General features: G+C 59.3%; 1 protein-coding gene across 1 annotated transcript; it reads right to left on the reverse strand.

Annotated features, from left to right (window-relative positions):
• Nucleotides 1–58: 58 nt before the first annotated feature.
• CERS1 (ceramide synthase 1) lies at nt 59–11,700 on the reverse strand. Its single transcript, XM_006271043.4, has 7 exons — nt 11,450–11,700; nt 3,416–3,575; nt 2,726–2,906; nt 2,274–2,435; nt 1,340–1,487; nt 388–536; nt 59–147 (listed from the first exon to the last, which is right to left on the reverse strand). The coding sequence occupies exons 1-7, from the start codon at nt 11,675–11,677 to the stop codon at nt 105–107; spliced, it is 1,071 nt and encodes a 356-aa protein (XP_006271105.3). The 5' UTR covers nt 11,678–11,700; the 3' UTR covers nt 59–104.
• Between the last annotated feature and the right edge of the window lie 2,082 nt (nt 11,701–13,782).

The raw sequence follows: 13,782 nt of genomic DNA on the forward strand, positions 1-13,782 counted from the left end.
AGGCAGGGGCAGGGGGTTGGGGCAGGTGCTCCGGGCGGCTCCGGTTGGCTGGGCTTAGCGAAGGGTCCCGGGTCAGTCCCAGAGCCAGCCAGGCTGCAGTTCCCTTATAACCGCTTGTCCTTCACCAGTCCGTTCTTCAGGTGCATCCTAGGGGTGAGACCAGGCAGATGTGAGGCCCTGCCCCTCAGACCACCCCGTGTTCCCCTGCTCCGGCAGGCCCAGCCCCCGTCTGACGTGCTGGTCACAGGCAGCGGGGTTGCTTGGGGCACTGCTCATAACTCCCAGCATCCAGCCAGGCTGGGAGACCAGTAGCACAGTACCACAGTGACCGGTTCCTTTCCCCAGCCCCTGGCCTGCTGCGCTGGGGCTGCCCCCTGCCTCACTCACCCTTCTTTCAAGGCGCTGGGGAGCTGGAAGTTGCCCTCCTTCTTCCGGGGTGCCAGCGCCTTCCTGCCGTCGTCCACGTCGTACTCCCGCATGTCGTTCACCTCCTGCATCTGCCCTGTCAGCACCTTGACCACGAACAGGACGATGTACTGGGGAGACAGAGGCCAGGAGTAACTGCCTGCGCTCCGGCTCTGCTTGCCCATGGGAATCCGCTGAACTTATGGGGCCCTGCTTCTCTCTCCTGCCAGGCTCCCCACCACCCTGGGGCCGTGCTGCCTCCTCAGGAGCGTGCCTAGCCTGACACACGTGCCTTCGAGGTGCACAGGAGGCTGCCTGGGCCCCCCCCAGAGCGTGGCGGACGGGATGGACCCCGGGAGCCGGGTCCAGAGGGCACCGGGCTAGGAGAGCTGCAGCTGCACTGGGGAACCAAGACCCTCGGGCTGTTGTCTAGCCGTAGCTCCAGCCCTAGCAGAGCCCCTCACCCTCAGTCAGCCCCGGCCTTGAAGTGTGGGACCCTCCCCCAGAATGAAATAGGCCAGCAAGCAGGCAACAAGCCCCAGCTCTCCTCCTCCTGCTTGCGGGGGTCTTGTGGATATGGCTGCTCACACCCTGCCTGGCAGGACGCACTTCCCCGCGTCCCCAGGGTCGCCTGCCCACGGGAGGCCACAGACTCATGTCCCAATCAACATTCGGCTGGTCCCAGCCAGACCTGGCTCCCCAGGATACGGCTTCAGGATTGCTGTGTTATCGCCCACCCTTCCCCGCAGATACCACCCACGGGGAGCGAGCCCGAGTCCCAGCAGGGAGCTGGCTCTGCTGTGCAGATGCTGTTGCTTTGTGCTTCCTCTCCTCCCACACCTCCCACTGCTCAGCCTCGCTGTTTATCAGGGCAGACCGGGGGCAGCAGCAGGAGGGGCCAGGTCAGGCTCCCGGCAGACAGTGCTGAACTCACCAGAAACCAGTAGATGTTCATCAGGGTGAGGGTGAAGAGCAGGGCGTTGAAGAAGAAGTAGAAGGGGATGTGGGGGATGGACTGGAGGCTGGAGTGGCAGGTGGCATACAGCACTTTGAGGGGGAACCAGTACAGGCGGAACCAGAACCTGCCGGGACAGAAGGGAGCCGAGGGGGGATGTGAGGGTGGAGGGGAGCACCAGGGGCAGCAGCTGGAATCAGCACAGCTTCCCCCTGCCCCTTTCGGGTGGTCCCAGGCAAGCCTCCCCTGCGGCTGTGCTCCCGGCACTGGGCTGTGCATGGAGAGCCTGATTCAAGCCCACACCAAGTCCCAGCAGAGTCCCTGCTAAAAGGATGTTGCCCCTTGCTCCAAGCAGAGGGTGCAGGGGACAGAGAAAGGAGCAGCCAGGACGGCGGGGGAGGTCTGCAGTGTGAGCCTGGCTGCTGCAACATGCTTGTAAGGTAGCATGGCCATCTCCCAGCCCTGAGCCCTGGCGAAAAGGTCTCCTACCCCAGCCTCGTTCTCAGGGATTGGGATGGAGGGGACCAGGAGGCAAGTGAGGAGGACCTGAACTGCAGCCCATCACCCTGGGGCAGGCCCTTGCTCTCCAGCACAGGGGCCCCTGTTCTTGCACCCCATTCCCACTGCTCTGCCCTGGCCAGGATGGATCATGGCACAGACATCCAGAGCAGGATATGACCCTGTCTCCTTTCCTCTGTGCCCAGATCCTTTGAGTTGTCAAGGCCAGGTTCTGGGGGCTGGAAGACAGCCCTTTCTCCCTCCAACTGCGTGTGACACTGCATTTCCACAGCAGCAGACTGTGACGTGGCAAAGGCAGGATCCTAATCCCAAGCCCAGCACGTGGGCAGGCATCAGGAGGGGGCTCATGGTGAGCATCGACCCCAGGCAGACCCCCTGGGCAGGGGCCACTAACCAGCTGACACTGAAGGTGAGGCAGCCAATGTCAGAGATGATGTCGTTGAGCCGGTGATAGACCCCACCCCGGTGCTTGAAGTAGACGTTGAGCTTGGTGAACTCCAGCTGCACATCGTTGATGTCGTGCAGGAAGAGGACAAGGATGCCCACGTTGTGGTACCTGCAGAGGGAGGGGATCTGTGAACTGGTCGCCTGGGGCTGGGGAGGGAACAGAGGCAGGACCAGGCTGGTTGTGGTGCTGCGGGAGGGAGGTGGGGGATCCCCAGGGCAGCGTGCTAGCATGGGGAAGTCTCAGCCCTGGGCAGGGGAGCATCGGCACAGCCCCAAGGGCCGTTTGGTCGGTTCCCTTGATGGAGCCCATAGCAGGACACAGGACCAGGACCCTGGAGACTGGGACTGTAAATGTTCATGCCCCATCAAGGCAGCTGGTCAGGGCCTGGTGGGACTCACCTGAAGGCATAGGAGAAGGCGATGAGGGTCAGCGTCACCACGTGGTGGAGGAGCATGACCACCGAGTCCTTGCGCCAGGCGTCCATGTAGATGGTGGCATAGATGGAGTGCCCGTAGAAGCTGCCCTGCAGCAGGTAGGCGATGGCGATGTCTGTGGGCACGTCCATACCACTCTTCCAGTCTAGGAGCAGCACAAAGACCATGGATAAGCCCCTGGCCACCCACAGCAACACCTTCTGCTAGGCCGTGGGAGCCCTGCTGCAGACACCACTGTCCCCAAGCCGCCGGCAGCAGCCCCAGCCAGGATCAGGCCTGCAGGGCTAGCTCACAGGTGCACAAGACCTGTGCCTGAGCTCACACCAAGTCCAGACACAACCGCGTGCGTAACCGTGCACAGGCCAGAACAGAAGGTTCCCGTCTCGTCACTACAAACCCCACTCCTGAGCTGGGGGTACAACCCTGGCTTCCAGACCCCACCTGCTCTAACTGCTAGGCCCTGCTCCCCCAGTATTAGACTCAGGACTGCCTGTCCTAGCCACCAGCGAACACCATCTCAGCTAGGAGATGCCCCGTTACACACACTTGTGCCTTGGACATCACAAGGATGGCAAGGGAGGGACATCCCCCTCAACTGCGCCCCTCGGGCACCCTGCTCTGCTCTGGCCTTTGTGCCAGTGGTGCTCACTGTACCGTAGAAGACGGAGGGTGGGTCGTAGAAGAAGGGGTAGTTGGTAAAGAAGAGCAGGTAGGTGCCGTAGGACCAGGACAGCGTGTAGAAGAGCAGCTTCCAGGCACTCTCTGGCATCTTGGCAGCATCCTTCGGCCGCAGGTTACACCATTTCCCGAATGGCTGCGTGGAGAGGGCAGAGGTGAGGCACAGCGGGGGGGCGCGGGGGTCCTTGTCACCCCACCTTTCGTTGCATGGGAGGAGCTGGCCATGGGGCAGGCAGAGCAGCTCCCCACCCAGTCCCAGCCCCAGCCGGGCTACTCAAGCACCTGGGCTAACAGCCCCGATACCAGTTGAGTGCTAGCAGCCAGTGGCCACAAACCAGCTTGAAAAGGGCGAGGGAGGAAGGGGGTCCTAGCAGGGCAGGAGGAGCAGGGAGCAAGACCAGCTCTGGCTTCTGATCACCTTGGCCTCAGCTGCTGTCACTTGGGAAGGGGAGAAAGTGAGAGCAGGTGAGGCCAGCACCCCCTGCACCCCGGGGCGAGCTGGCGTCACTCCAGTCCCCCCTCCCCTCCCAGGCTTGTTCTCTCAGGGGTGGAGGCAATTACAAGCAAGGAAAAGCACAGTGCTGCCTGTGCTGGGAGAGGCAAGCTGGACTGTGGTCCAGGCACCTTGCAGACAGGCCTCTGCACTGCACCCTGCTCCAGAAAGGAGCCTTTTCCATCCAACAAGCCCTCAGGCCTTGCAAAGTCCTGAGCCATGGGTAACAAGGCTGGCATTTCACAGGGGCCCGGGGCACAGAAGGGCCTGGAGCACTGACTAATGCAGCCAGAGGTCTCGGTCCCTTGGTCTGGCACGAGCCAACTGCGTGGGATGGGGACCGTGGCCAGACAGGGATCCCGGGATAGCGCTCGGAGTCAGGCCCGCGGGGAGCAGCAAGAGCAGGGTGTCCCGGGGATTCGCTCACGGGAGCCTGGCTCAAGGTCCCGGCTCCAGAGGGCCTCAGCGTGGCCTGACATCAGACCAGGCACTGGGAGCACCACAGAGAAGCACCAGATAAGCTCAAGATGAAAACAAAATGCCTGCAAAGTAACCAGACCCCCTCCCAGCTCAGCAGTTCGCAGCCAGCCGGTTGGCTCCCGTTGACGCCTTGATGCTCCAAGGCTATATTAAGACCCCAGCTGTTCAGGGCTGCAAGCAGGGTGCTCGTTCCCCTCCAAGGGCTGCCCTCTCCCCCCAGATCTCCTATCATCTGAGCCGGGTGCGGCCAGAAGCACCAGCTCTACAAAACACCCCCGTCAGAAGCTGCCAAATGCACGGAGGTGGCGAAGATCCGGGTTCAGCCCGTGCCTTCCCCCGGGGAGGAGAGGCCGCCCCCACCCGCAGCCTTTGCAGCGCAGCCACCCTCATGCAAAGCACGAACCAGGCAGCGTGGCTGCGGCTCGCTCCAGCGGGAGACGCAGTCGGCAGCAGCAAGGGAGGATAAATAATGCACGGGCAGAGTCCCAGGCTGCAGGCATGAATTATTTGTGACTCCATAAAACAGAACACGGAAAGCAGCTCGAATCAGCCCCATTAGGAGGCAGCTCGGCAGGTTGCAGAGCCAGAGTAGAGACCTCGGGGCAGAGCTGAGAGGCACCTGGACGGGCCTTTTCTCAGCCCCACGTCCACACTGGTCCTTCCTTGTGCTGCTGCGTAGTTTGGGGAGCTGGTTTCAAGAGGCCCAGCCCCAAGGCCTGGCTCCGTTCTGCTGTCTGACCATTAAGACTCTCGGGTGCAAGTCCCCCCCACTGTAAAATGGGGACAATAGCTCGGGGTGGGGGGCGGGTGAAGACAAATAGATTGACGCCTGCTGGATGCTAGAGCCAGGCGCTATGCAGACTGACCGACTTCACAGGCACCTCTAAACCCAGGACCGGCACCCCACAGGGACTGCAGCGATGCCCCCAGGGAACCGTCTCCTTCAGCTGTGGAAAAAGCCCACCCTCCTGAGCATCGCCAAGCTGCGGGAGAGGCCGTGATTCCTCCTTTACCCATTGCAGATGCTCAGTAAAGGCTCTAACTCAGTGGTTCTCAAGCTTTTTAGATACAAGGCCGAGGGGCATCCCCGGAAAACACCAGCCTTTCTGACTACGGAAAAATAACAGAGCAGTTTTTCTTTTGCAAAGACCTCCGAAAGCTTGCAACGGGTTGGCGTGGTTTCAACATGACGGATTCCTATTTGAAATCTCTGGGTGTATCTTGTGAATCACGGCCACGGCAGCCTGGCTGAGAATCACTGCACGAGCTCCTTCTCCGTGGCTGAAAACCGAGCAACCCAGACCGCCTCTTTCGCCTCCCAGAGCCCCGGGCACCCCTGGGCGCTCACGGAGCCCCCGGCAAAACCACAGCCGCGGCCGGTACCGGGGCGAGACGCGGAGCAGATGGAGAGGGCAGGGAGAGCACGTCCGTTCGTGGGGAGGCCAGGGCAGGGACCACGCAGACGCCGGCTGGGATCTGGGCTGCCTGCGTGGGTGGGGATCAGCAGGCCACGCGGCCCGGGAATGACGGAGCAGGACCTGGCACCAGCACCCCCAGGGGAGGTTCCTGCGCCAGGCGGGCGCCTCTTCTTCCTCCTCTTCGTTCTGGGGCAGGGAGGGGGGCATACTCTCCGCCCCTGGGCAACTGCGGTTCCCATGGCAACGGCAGAGAGATGCCTGTGTTGCTAGGGGTAACGGGTGCTGCAGCAGGAACAATGCATCGCTGGCTGGCCTGGGAGAGCCCCCGGGCTCTGGCGAGTGATGTCACGTGGTCATATGGCTGCACTTAAAGGGCCCGTGCCTTGCGTCTCGGGCCCTTCTCCCACCAGCCCCCAAACTGGGACAGGCCCTATAGACGTGCCCCGGTTTTCAAGGGAACTGAGCGCAGGCGTTCCCTCCCATCGCTGCTTCTCGGGACGCCATCGCGCGTCCTGCACCAAGCGTGTCATCTGATGGCATGCCGAGCCTGTGCCCAGGAGCTAGAAAGGGAAACTCCATAAAAACCCCGCGAGGCCTCAGCAACGTGGAGGGTGAAAAGGAAGCTCGGCTCTCTCCCGTCACATATCCTCCAGTGCGGGCGAGAAGGAACGTGGCCCCCTCCCTTTCCATCTACCGCGAGGGGAAGCAGCAGAACACAATCGCTCTTCCAGGCCTCTGCAGGACGGAGCATGAATCGAGGCTTGTTTGACAGGGGAATTGTACCCCCAAGCCTAGCGGTGTAACACCAGCCAAGTCTGAGCCGTGCCACCTCTCACGCCCAGGCACGGAGAGATCTCCAGAGGAATGAAAGGGAAGGGCTGGCACACGGCGTCCCTGGCCCTGGGAACTGGCAGCGCTCAATCAAACTTACTTTCCCAAGGGCAGACCCTGAGGACGAGCAGCCAGGGCAACAGGCTCTCGTTCCAAAGCCGGGGCATGGTCCTCCCCACCCCAAAGCTGCACCACGAGGCAGGTGCTGCTGGTCCCTTAGCACCCAGACCTGGGCCCTATCACTGCCCCTTGATCCCAAGCCAGGTGTGGGCTCTGCTCATGCCCACATACGTCTCCTACACTTATCTGTTGCAGCATTCATAGAGGCACGGAGGAAAAATGAAGCAAGATTGCACCTTGCTTTAAACCTAAGGATCTCACTCCTTGGAGTTTGACCCCAAAGGGCCATTACTGTGGCTTCTTCTCTAAGAGGGATGGGTCATGGCACAGGCCCAGAGACACCCAACTTTCTAAGCCCCTGCCTGCCACCAAGCTCAGGGGAGGAAGCAAGTCCCTGAGCCTCCTCTCTGGGCCCTGGTTTCACCACCTGAAAGATGAGGCTCATGCACTGTGCAGCTGCACTGAGGTTTGGAAAATGCTTTGCCAGTGACCAGCGATAAAAGGATTATTTGCTGTGAATCATTAAGAGCTGTTTCCTCCTCAGGGCCTCGGTTAGCAGTAATATCTGCCCCATAGGAGATGAGCAGAAGGACAAGGAGTCTCCGGAGACAATGAGCACATGCCTATGGGGTCCTGTGGGGGCTGATTAAGCTCCTGAGCAGCCCAGTGCTTCTCGTGCCTGACCGCTGACATAATAGCACAGGGAAGCCAGCCCCCACCGCGAGACCAACAAGAAGGCCTTCATTCCCAGGAGAAGAAAGAGCCCATTGTTGTGTCTCTTTCCCTGGGCTTACAGGGCGGGGGAGTGTTTTGCTTTGAACCCTGGGTGGACATGGGGACATCAATGAGGTGGTACCACTGATAGAAAGATGCCGAACCACACCCTGGGGAGGCACCAGGCATGACGCACAGCAGCGCTGGAGATGGCACTGGCTGCTAGAGCCACCGTTTAGGGGTGAGGGGAACTGGGCACCCGAGACCAAAATGAGGTGCTAGATGGGACGGCGGACGTGACTGCTGGAAACGGCGCAGGGCGTTCCCCAGCCGAGAGGGGCTGCATCACTTCTCGGCCCAGGGGAGGCCAGGACGATTGCTCACCACGTTGTACAAGCCACGTGAAACCCGGTTTCCAAAGCACGTGCTCTCCTTGCACTGCACCTTTCTCTGCAAAGGATGTCACAATACAACCTAAACCCACCTAGAGAACAACCAGTTTCCTCCAGGACAAGGAGAGGAGAACTTGTCAGGGCAGAGCCAGGCAGCAACAAGCAGCGAAGGTGGCACAAACTTCCCTGAGCAGGCAAGGCAAGGCAAGGCAAAGCAAGGCAGGACACTTGCACTCAGGCTGGAGGCTGGCCAGGCCCTGGGTGTCAACCCCCCCAGTGCTTGGGAAAAATCCCGAAAGACTTTTAATGGCCACAAGTGCCTGGGACCTGGGTTTTAACATCTCATCTGAGATATGGTGGTTCTGTTTCCATTACACTCTCCTGCTTTGTCCTCGCCTACAATTATTGCAGGTTTGGGAGCTCCATATACCTACAAACAAATGGCACTGCCACGGGCACACGCATGGCCCAAAGTATGCCCTCACATTTATGACAGACCTTGAAGACCATCTCCTCTGCAGCTGCCCTTGCATTCCCATAATCTAGGCAAGGTACATTGGTGGCATCTTCATTGCAGGGACACGTGGGAAGGAATCACTAGACGAATGTCATCAGGACTTTTAATCACTTCTGTCCCTCTGCCAAACTGGCTCTGGAATCCTCTACTCAGCAAAGTCATCTCTTAGACATGACAGTGGAGCTCTGCAACGGCCGCATTTCTACCACGTTGCATTGGAAACCATCGGACCGCTACAGCTATCTGCATGGCACAGCTTTCATCCTAACCACACCACTAGATCCACTGTCTACAGCTAAGCTCTACTTTACAACCCTATCTGCTTTGATCTCACGGGGCGGGGACGCATACCCTAAGAATCTGGAGCAGGGATTCCTACATCTACAATACTGGTACAACCCCAAAACGAGCCACTCAGATCAACAAAACCAGACACAGACCCTGCTCTGACTGCTCCAATACCAACCGCCGGACAAGGAGAACAGATTTCCGCTGGTGGTCACCTGAGCCCTTGGCTTGAAAGTCTTAGACGCAGCTTTAACGACCTCCAACCCCTGCTGAAAAAGGAGAGCCATCTCCAAGTAGTCACAGGGGACAAACCTGTCCTGGCTTACAGGCAGCCTCTCCCCACCCTCACACGGCATCTCTCAAGCAACAGTCTCTCCAGGTCTTGCCTTCTGTGCCCCAACATGGATACAGACCGCATCACTGGGCTGAATAATATGGATGATAACATTTGAAGTTTGTTCACTTGCAACTCCACCATCCCTTGCTTCCGGTGCTCCTCTGCTGTCTCCGTCGGGCAGACAGAGCGATCCCTACGTGAAAGAATGAATGAACACCATGCCGACACGCGGGCCCGTGGCAGAACCCTTCAACCTCGCTGGACACCTCACCGCTGGCCTGAGGGTGGCTGCTCTTAGCAGACTTTTAAAAAACGATCTGAATGGGAAATTGCGGAACAGCAACTCATCCGCAGGCTGGACTCCGGTAATATGGTTTAAACAGGGATAAGACTCCACAGTCCCATTAATTGGATTAGCTTTTGAGACTCCTTTGTTCCTATGGTTGTTTGCCTCTCCTAGCTCTGCCCTCTCCTCACCCCTTCCCTGGTCTCCTGTATTCTAATTTCTCTCTCCATCTTGTACACGGCTTTGTGCGAGTCCTTCCACAACATCCAATGAAGTGAGCTTCCTGAAAGCTTGTGCTATATATATTATATCTACTTTGGTTAGTCCATAAGGTGCAAGTCTCCCCTGCTTTCAGCTCTGCACCCATCAAGAGTGCAGGGTAGATGCTAATGCACCCTGGCAGGAGAACGGGCCCAGGTTCTGCCCAGCTCCACACATTGTCTCCAGTGCTTCTGTCCTTAGCTTCCTCACAAAACAAGCCCAGGAGGGTTCTTCCTACTCCACCCTTCATGGTATGCTCTAGTTCCTGACTGTTTGCAGTGCGCACTTCTGCTGCCCCAGCTCCCTGGATTTTAAATGAGAGTCTCTAGTTCGTTAGCCCTTCAGCAGTATGTACAAGAAATCCATTGCTGCCCAGCAGCTGGGGCTCTCTAGGCAAAGCTCAACAGGCCAGTGCTTTCAAAGCAAGGGGCTCAGGTCCTGTCCCAATTTCAGAGAAGGCCCCAGCTTCCCACCGGGTTACTCGGGGCTGCAGAGGTTGCTCGGTCTAATTTCTCCAGGTCCGGCTATAAGCTGCTCCCTTGGGCTTTGCCCTCCACAGGGGGGGATCTACCACAGTCTGCAGGCTTCTAGAAACCTGCAGAGGCCAGAAATTATATCCGGAGGAGCATGGCACCTGAGATGAGAGGACCGGAGCGAAGGAGATGCTTGCTTAGGGCTTGGCCTGTTCATCTCCGAGGGCAGCCAAGACGATGCTGCACCAGGCCACAGGGTGGGTGGGTCAGAGAGGTCGAGACACACGGAAATGCTCACCAGCCAAGGGGTTGTTACTGGGGCTGGGGGACAGGAGGAGATTCCTTCCTTCACCCAAGAAGGAGCGGAAAGGGAAGCCGTGTCCCAGACCAGACCCTTGCACAGCCAAAAGGACTCACCCCAGGATCCCTTCCTATCTGGTAAGTCATGGCCTGATACCACAGCTCAGCAACCTGGGCTCACCTCCCCCCCACGCAGAAGCAATCCCTTCGTATAGCGATCTCTCACAAGGTTTCTAGGCATAAGGGCAGAAGGTTGAGTAAGTGATCCTTGGAGCAAAGATCATTCGGAAAAACCACCTCTCACAGAGATAAAATCTGACCCACTGCAACAGGTAAAGTCCACGCCGGTCCCCACCTCCCCTCCTCATGCCCACGCTTTATCTCCCTTCTGAGCTATCACGTAGCAAGGGCACAGCACACGGCTGTGGTTACTGGTGCACTCTAGGGACACGAGAAGATGGATCCTGCACTCCCGATACCCCTCGAACTCGCACCGAAGATAACAGCAGCTTCAGAAGAGATAGGAAAAGGCGTATTCTTTTAGGTGCCTCATGTCATGGCTGGGGAGGCACAGCCAGCGCTAAATTAAGGTGCAGGGTAACCCTGACTGCAGGTCCTTGCGGTAAGCGAGCTCCTTCCTCTTCCGACGCGCAGCAGCTACGACGCGAGCGCCGAGATCTATTATTTACGATTACCGTGCAGCGAGGTGGCGGTCTCAGGACACGTGGAATTAATTCATTTTACAGACACGGGCCTTTCAGGCCCTGCGAGAACATTACGAGACGAATACCGGATTTGAACACAAGCAGCCACGGCACAGGCTGCGCCCGGTTTCTATATCGGGAAGCCAGGGAGGCGTTCGCTCCCCGGCAAGGCCAGATCCCGCAGAGACAGCGAGGAAAGCTCGCGCCCACCTAGGGCTGGGCAGCCCCTTCCCCCTCGCGGAAAGGCTGGGAGAGCCGTGACCGCCAGCTCATGGCAGCTGAGGCTCACGCAGCATCCGCGTGATGCGGGATGCCCCCAGAAGCGTGGCGGGAGGGGGAAAGCGAGGGTCGCGCGTGGGGGCCCGGGGCTGTGGCAGGGCAGGGCAGGGCACTGACCCGAAAGAGGCGGCGGGCGGCGGCGTGGCGCAGCAGGGTCCAGCCGGCGGCGCAGAGCAGGCAGAGCAGCGCCTCGCCCCAGGCCAGGTGCGCGTGGTCGGCCCAGGTCCGGCGCGACAGCTCCCAGCCGCAGTCCGCGCAGCCCCGCGCCGCGCCCGCCAGGCTGCGGTAGCCGCGCCGCAGCAGCTGCCCGTAGCCGGGCATGGGCTCGGGCTCGGGCCGCTGCATCGCGCGCTCACGGCCGCCCGCCGCCGCCGCCGCCGCCCGTGCCCCGCGCCGGCTGCGCGCAGGCTCCGCGCCGGCCGCGAGCAGGGGGCGGCGCCACCCCCGCGCCCTCCCCGGCCCGGCCCGGCCCGGCTTCAGCACCGCGCCGGCGGGCACGGCACGCGACCGCACCTGCACCTGCACCTGGCCGCGACGCGGGGCCTTGCACTAGAGGGCAAGCAACCTGCCCGCGTCTGCCGCCACGGCTCCGCGAAAAGTGCAGACGGTACGAGAGAGACGGCCGAAAGCCCCCCTCGGTGGGAAATAAACCGCATTTTTGTAGATGGTCTTCAGCTCCCTCCGTGCAAGCTGTGAATCGGAGGGGTCTCCATGTCCTGAGAGCGACGCGGCTACCAGCACCCCGCACCCGGGTCTGGGCTGCGCAGTCCGAGGAGGAGAGCGCGAGAACAAGCCTTAGGAAGAGAGACCGAGCGCCATGGAAAAGCGCAGGCTCAGGGGGGGCCTGGTGGCTGCCCGCAAGGATATAAGGGGTGCACATCGGGATCTGCGGGAGCGCCTCAAGGGATGGCAAGGTCCAGCGGGCACAAACTCCTCCGTGACCATTTCAGACTGGACACATGGGGAAACTTCTTTACTGTCCGAGCCCCCGAGGCCTGGAACGGACTCCTTCCAGAGGTGGTGCAAGCACCTACTCCGGACTCTTGTAAGAAATGTTTGGATGCTTACCTTGCTGGGATCCTTTGACCCCAGCTGACTTCCTGCCCTGGGGCACGGGCCTGGACTCGATGATCTTCCGGGGTCCCTTCCAGCCCTAACGTCTATGAAATCTATGAAGCCTCCAGGGATGCAGACCCCACCACCTCTCTGGGGAGCCTGTTCCAGCGCTTCACCACCCTCCTCGTGAGAGGTTTCCCTGATATAGAAAATGAGGGTTGGCAGGGACCTCAGGAGGTCACCTCTTTGGGCAGCCTGTTCCAGTGCTTTACTACCCTCCAGCGAGAAAGTTTTTCCTAATATCATAAAAAATGAGGGCTGGAAGCAACTTAAGGAGGCACATCTATTGCAGCTCCCTGCTCCAAGCAGGACCAGCCCCAACTACATCATCCCAGCCAAGGCTTGGTCTAGCCTGGTCTTAAATACCTCCAAGGATGGAGATGCCATCACCTCTCTGGGGAACCTGTTCCAGCGCTTCACCATCCTCCTTGTGAGAAAGGTCTTCCTGGTATCTAACTTAAACTTCTCTGGCTGCAACTGCCTTCTGGGGCTGGAGGCACTTGTGTGCTCAGGACAGTGCCCTGGCCATGCAGGCCCCCCACAGCGTTTTGAGGAAGACACCCCAAAACTCCCAAGTGGCTTTTGTAGCCTAGAGCCGGCAACCTGCAGCAGGGGAGCTCCTGTCGCATGAGGAGGAGGTTCAGGCAGCCCCTCTTGGAAAGCGAGGTGTAGGGAGAGGACAGTGATGCAGAGGCATTTCACTTTTCTCCCTTGAATGTAATGCCTGTAGCTGGAGGTATACAGACAGAAACAAATATGATGCCCCCTTTCCATGGCAGGAGATAAGGGAGGAAGAGAGACCTGTATTGTCACCAAAATGCAGCCACCTCTGGGTGATGGCAACAGCTCTGAAGAGTGCTGGTAACTACATAACAGGGCAAGGCTTCCCCTGAAGCTAGGAGAGCTGCTCAAAAGGCAGACAGGATGCAATTACTGTTAAAATACCAAATCCTGATGCGGGCTGGTCTCAACGGACACGATGAAGCCCATTCCAGCGGCCAGGGGGACAGCAAGAAGCTAAAACAAGGGTCAGCGCCGGAGTATCAACGCAGGATGACTGATGACCCACGAGGGCGGCTGTTTTCCAAAGTGCACGGAGTGGCACCAAAGGCCAGAAGTTGCGCTTTGCATTAGCAACACTGTTGAGAGGGACCACGGAGCGTCGAAAGTGCTTGTGCAGCATGTTCCGTGTTCGAAGTCCTTGATGAAGCATTAACTATTTAACGCTTTTTGGCACGATACACGAACAGCAAAAACTTATCTGGAGCTTCCCCCCCTGGGATCTCTAACAGCACAAGGAAGATTTACGTCTTGACAACATACGAGAGCCCAGA

The sequence above is a fragment of the Alligator mississippiensis genome, chromosome 16, assembly GCF_030867095.1.
Source record: "Alligator mississippiensis isolate rAllMis1 chromosome 16, rAllMis1, whole genome shotgun sequence".
Lineage (NCBI taxonomy): Eukaryota > Metazoa > Chordata > Crocodylia > Alligatoridae > Alligator > Alligator mississippiensis.

What these genes read in the sequence shown, in the direction of transcription:
- CERS1 (XM_006271043.4), bottom strand. Translation starts at nt 11,677, where the DNA reads ATGCAGCGGCCCGAGCCCGAGCCCATGCCCGGCTACGGGCAGCTGCTG. An exon ending in CCCACCCTCCGTCTTCTACG is followed by an intron (nt 2,907 to 3,415) that starts GTACAGTGAGCA and finishes TGCTGCTCCTAG; the next exon opens with ACTGGAAGAGTGGTATGGAC. An exon ending in TGAACATCTACTGGTTTCTG is followed by an intron (nt 537 to 1,339) that starts GTGAGTTCAGCA and finishes CTGTCTCCCCAG; the next exon opens with TACATCGTCCTGTTCGTGGT.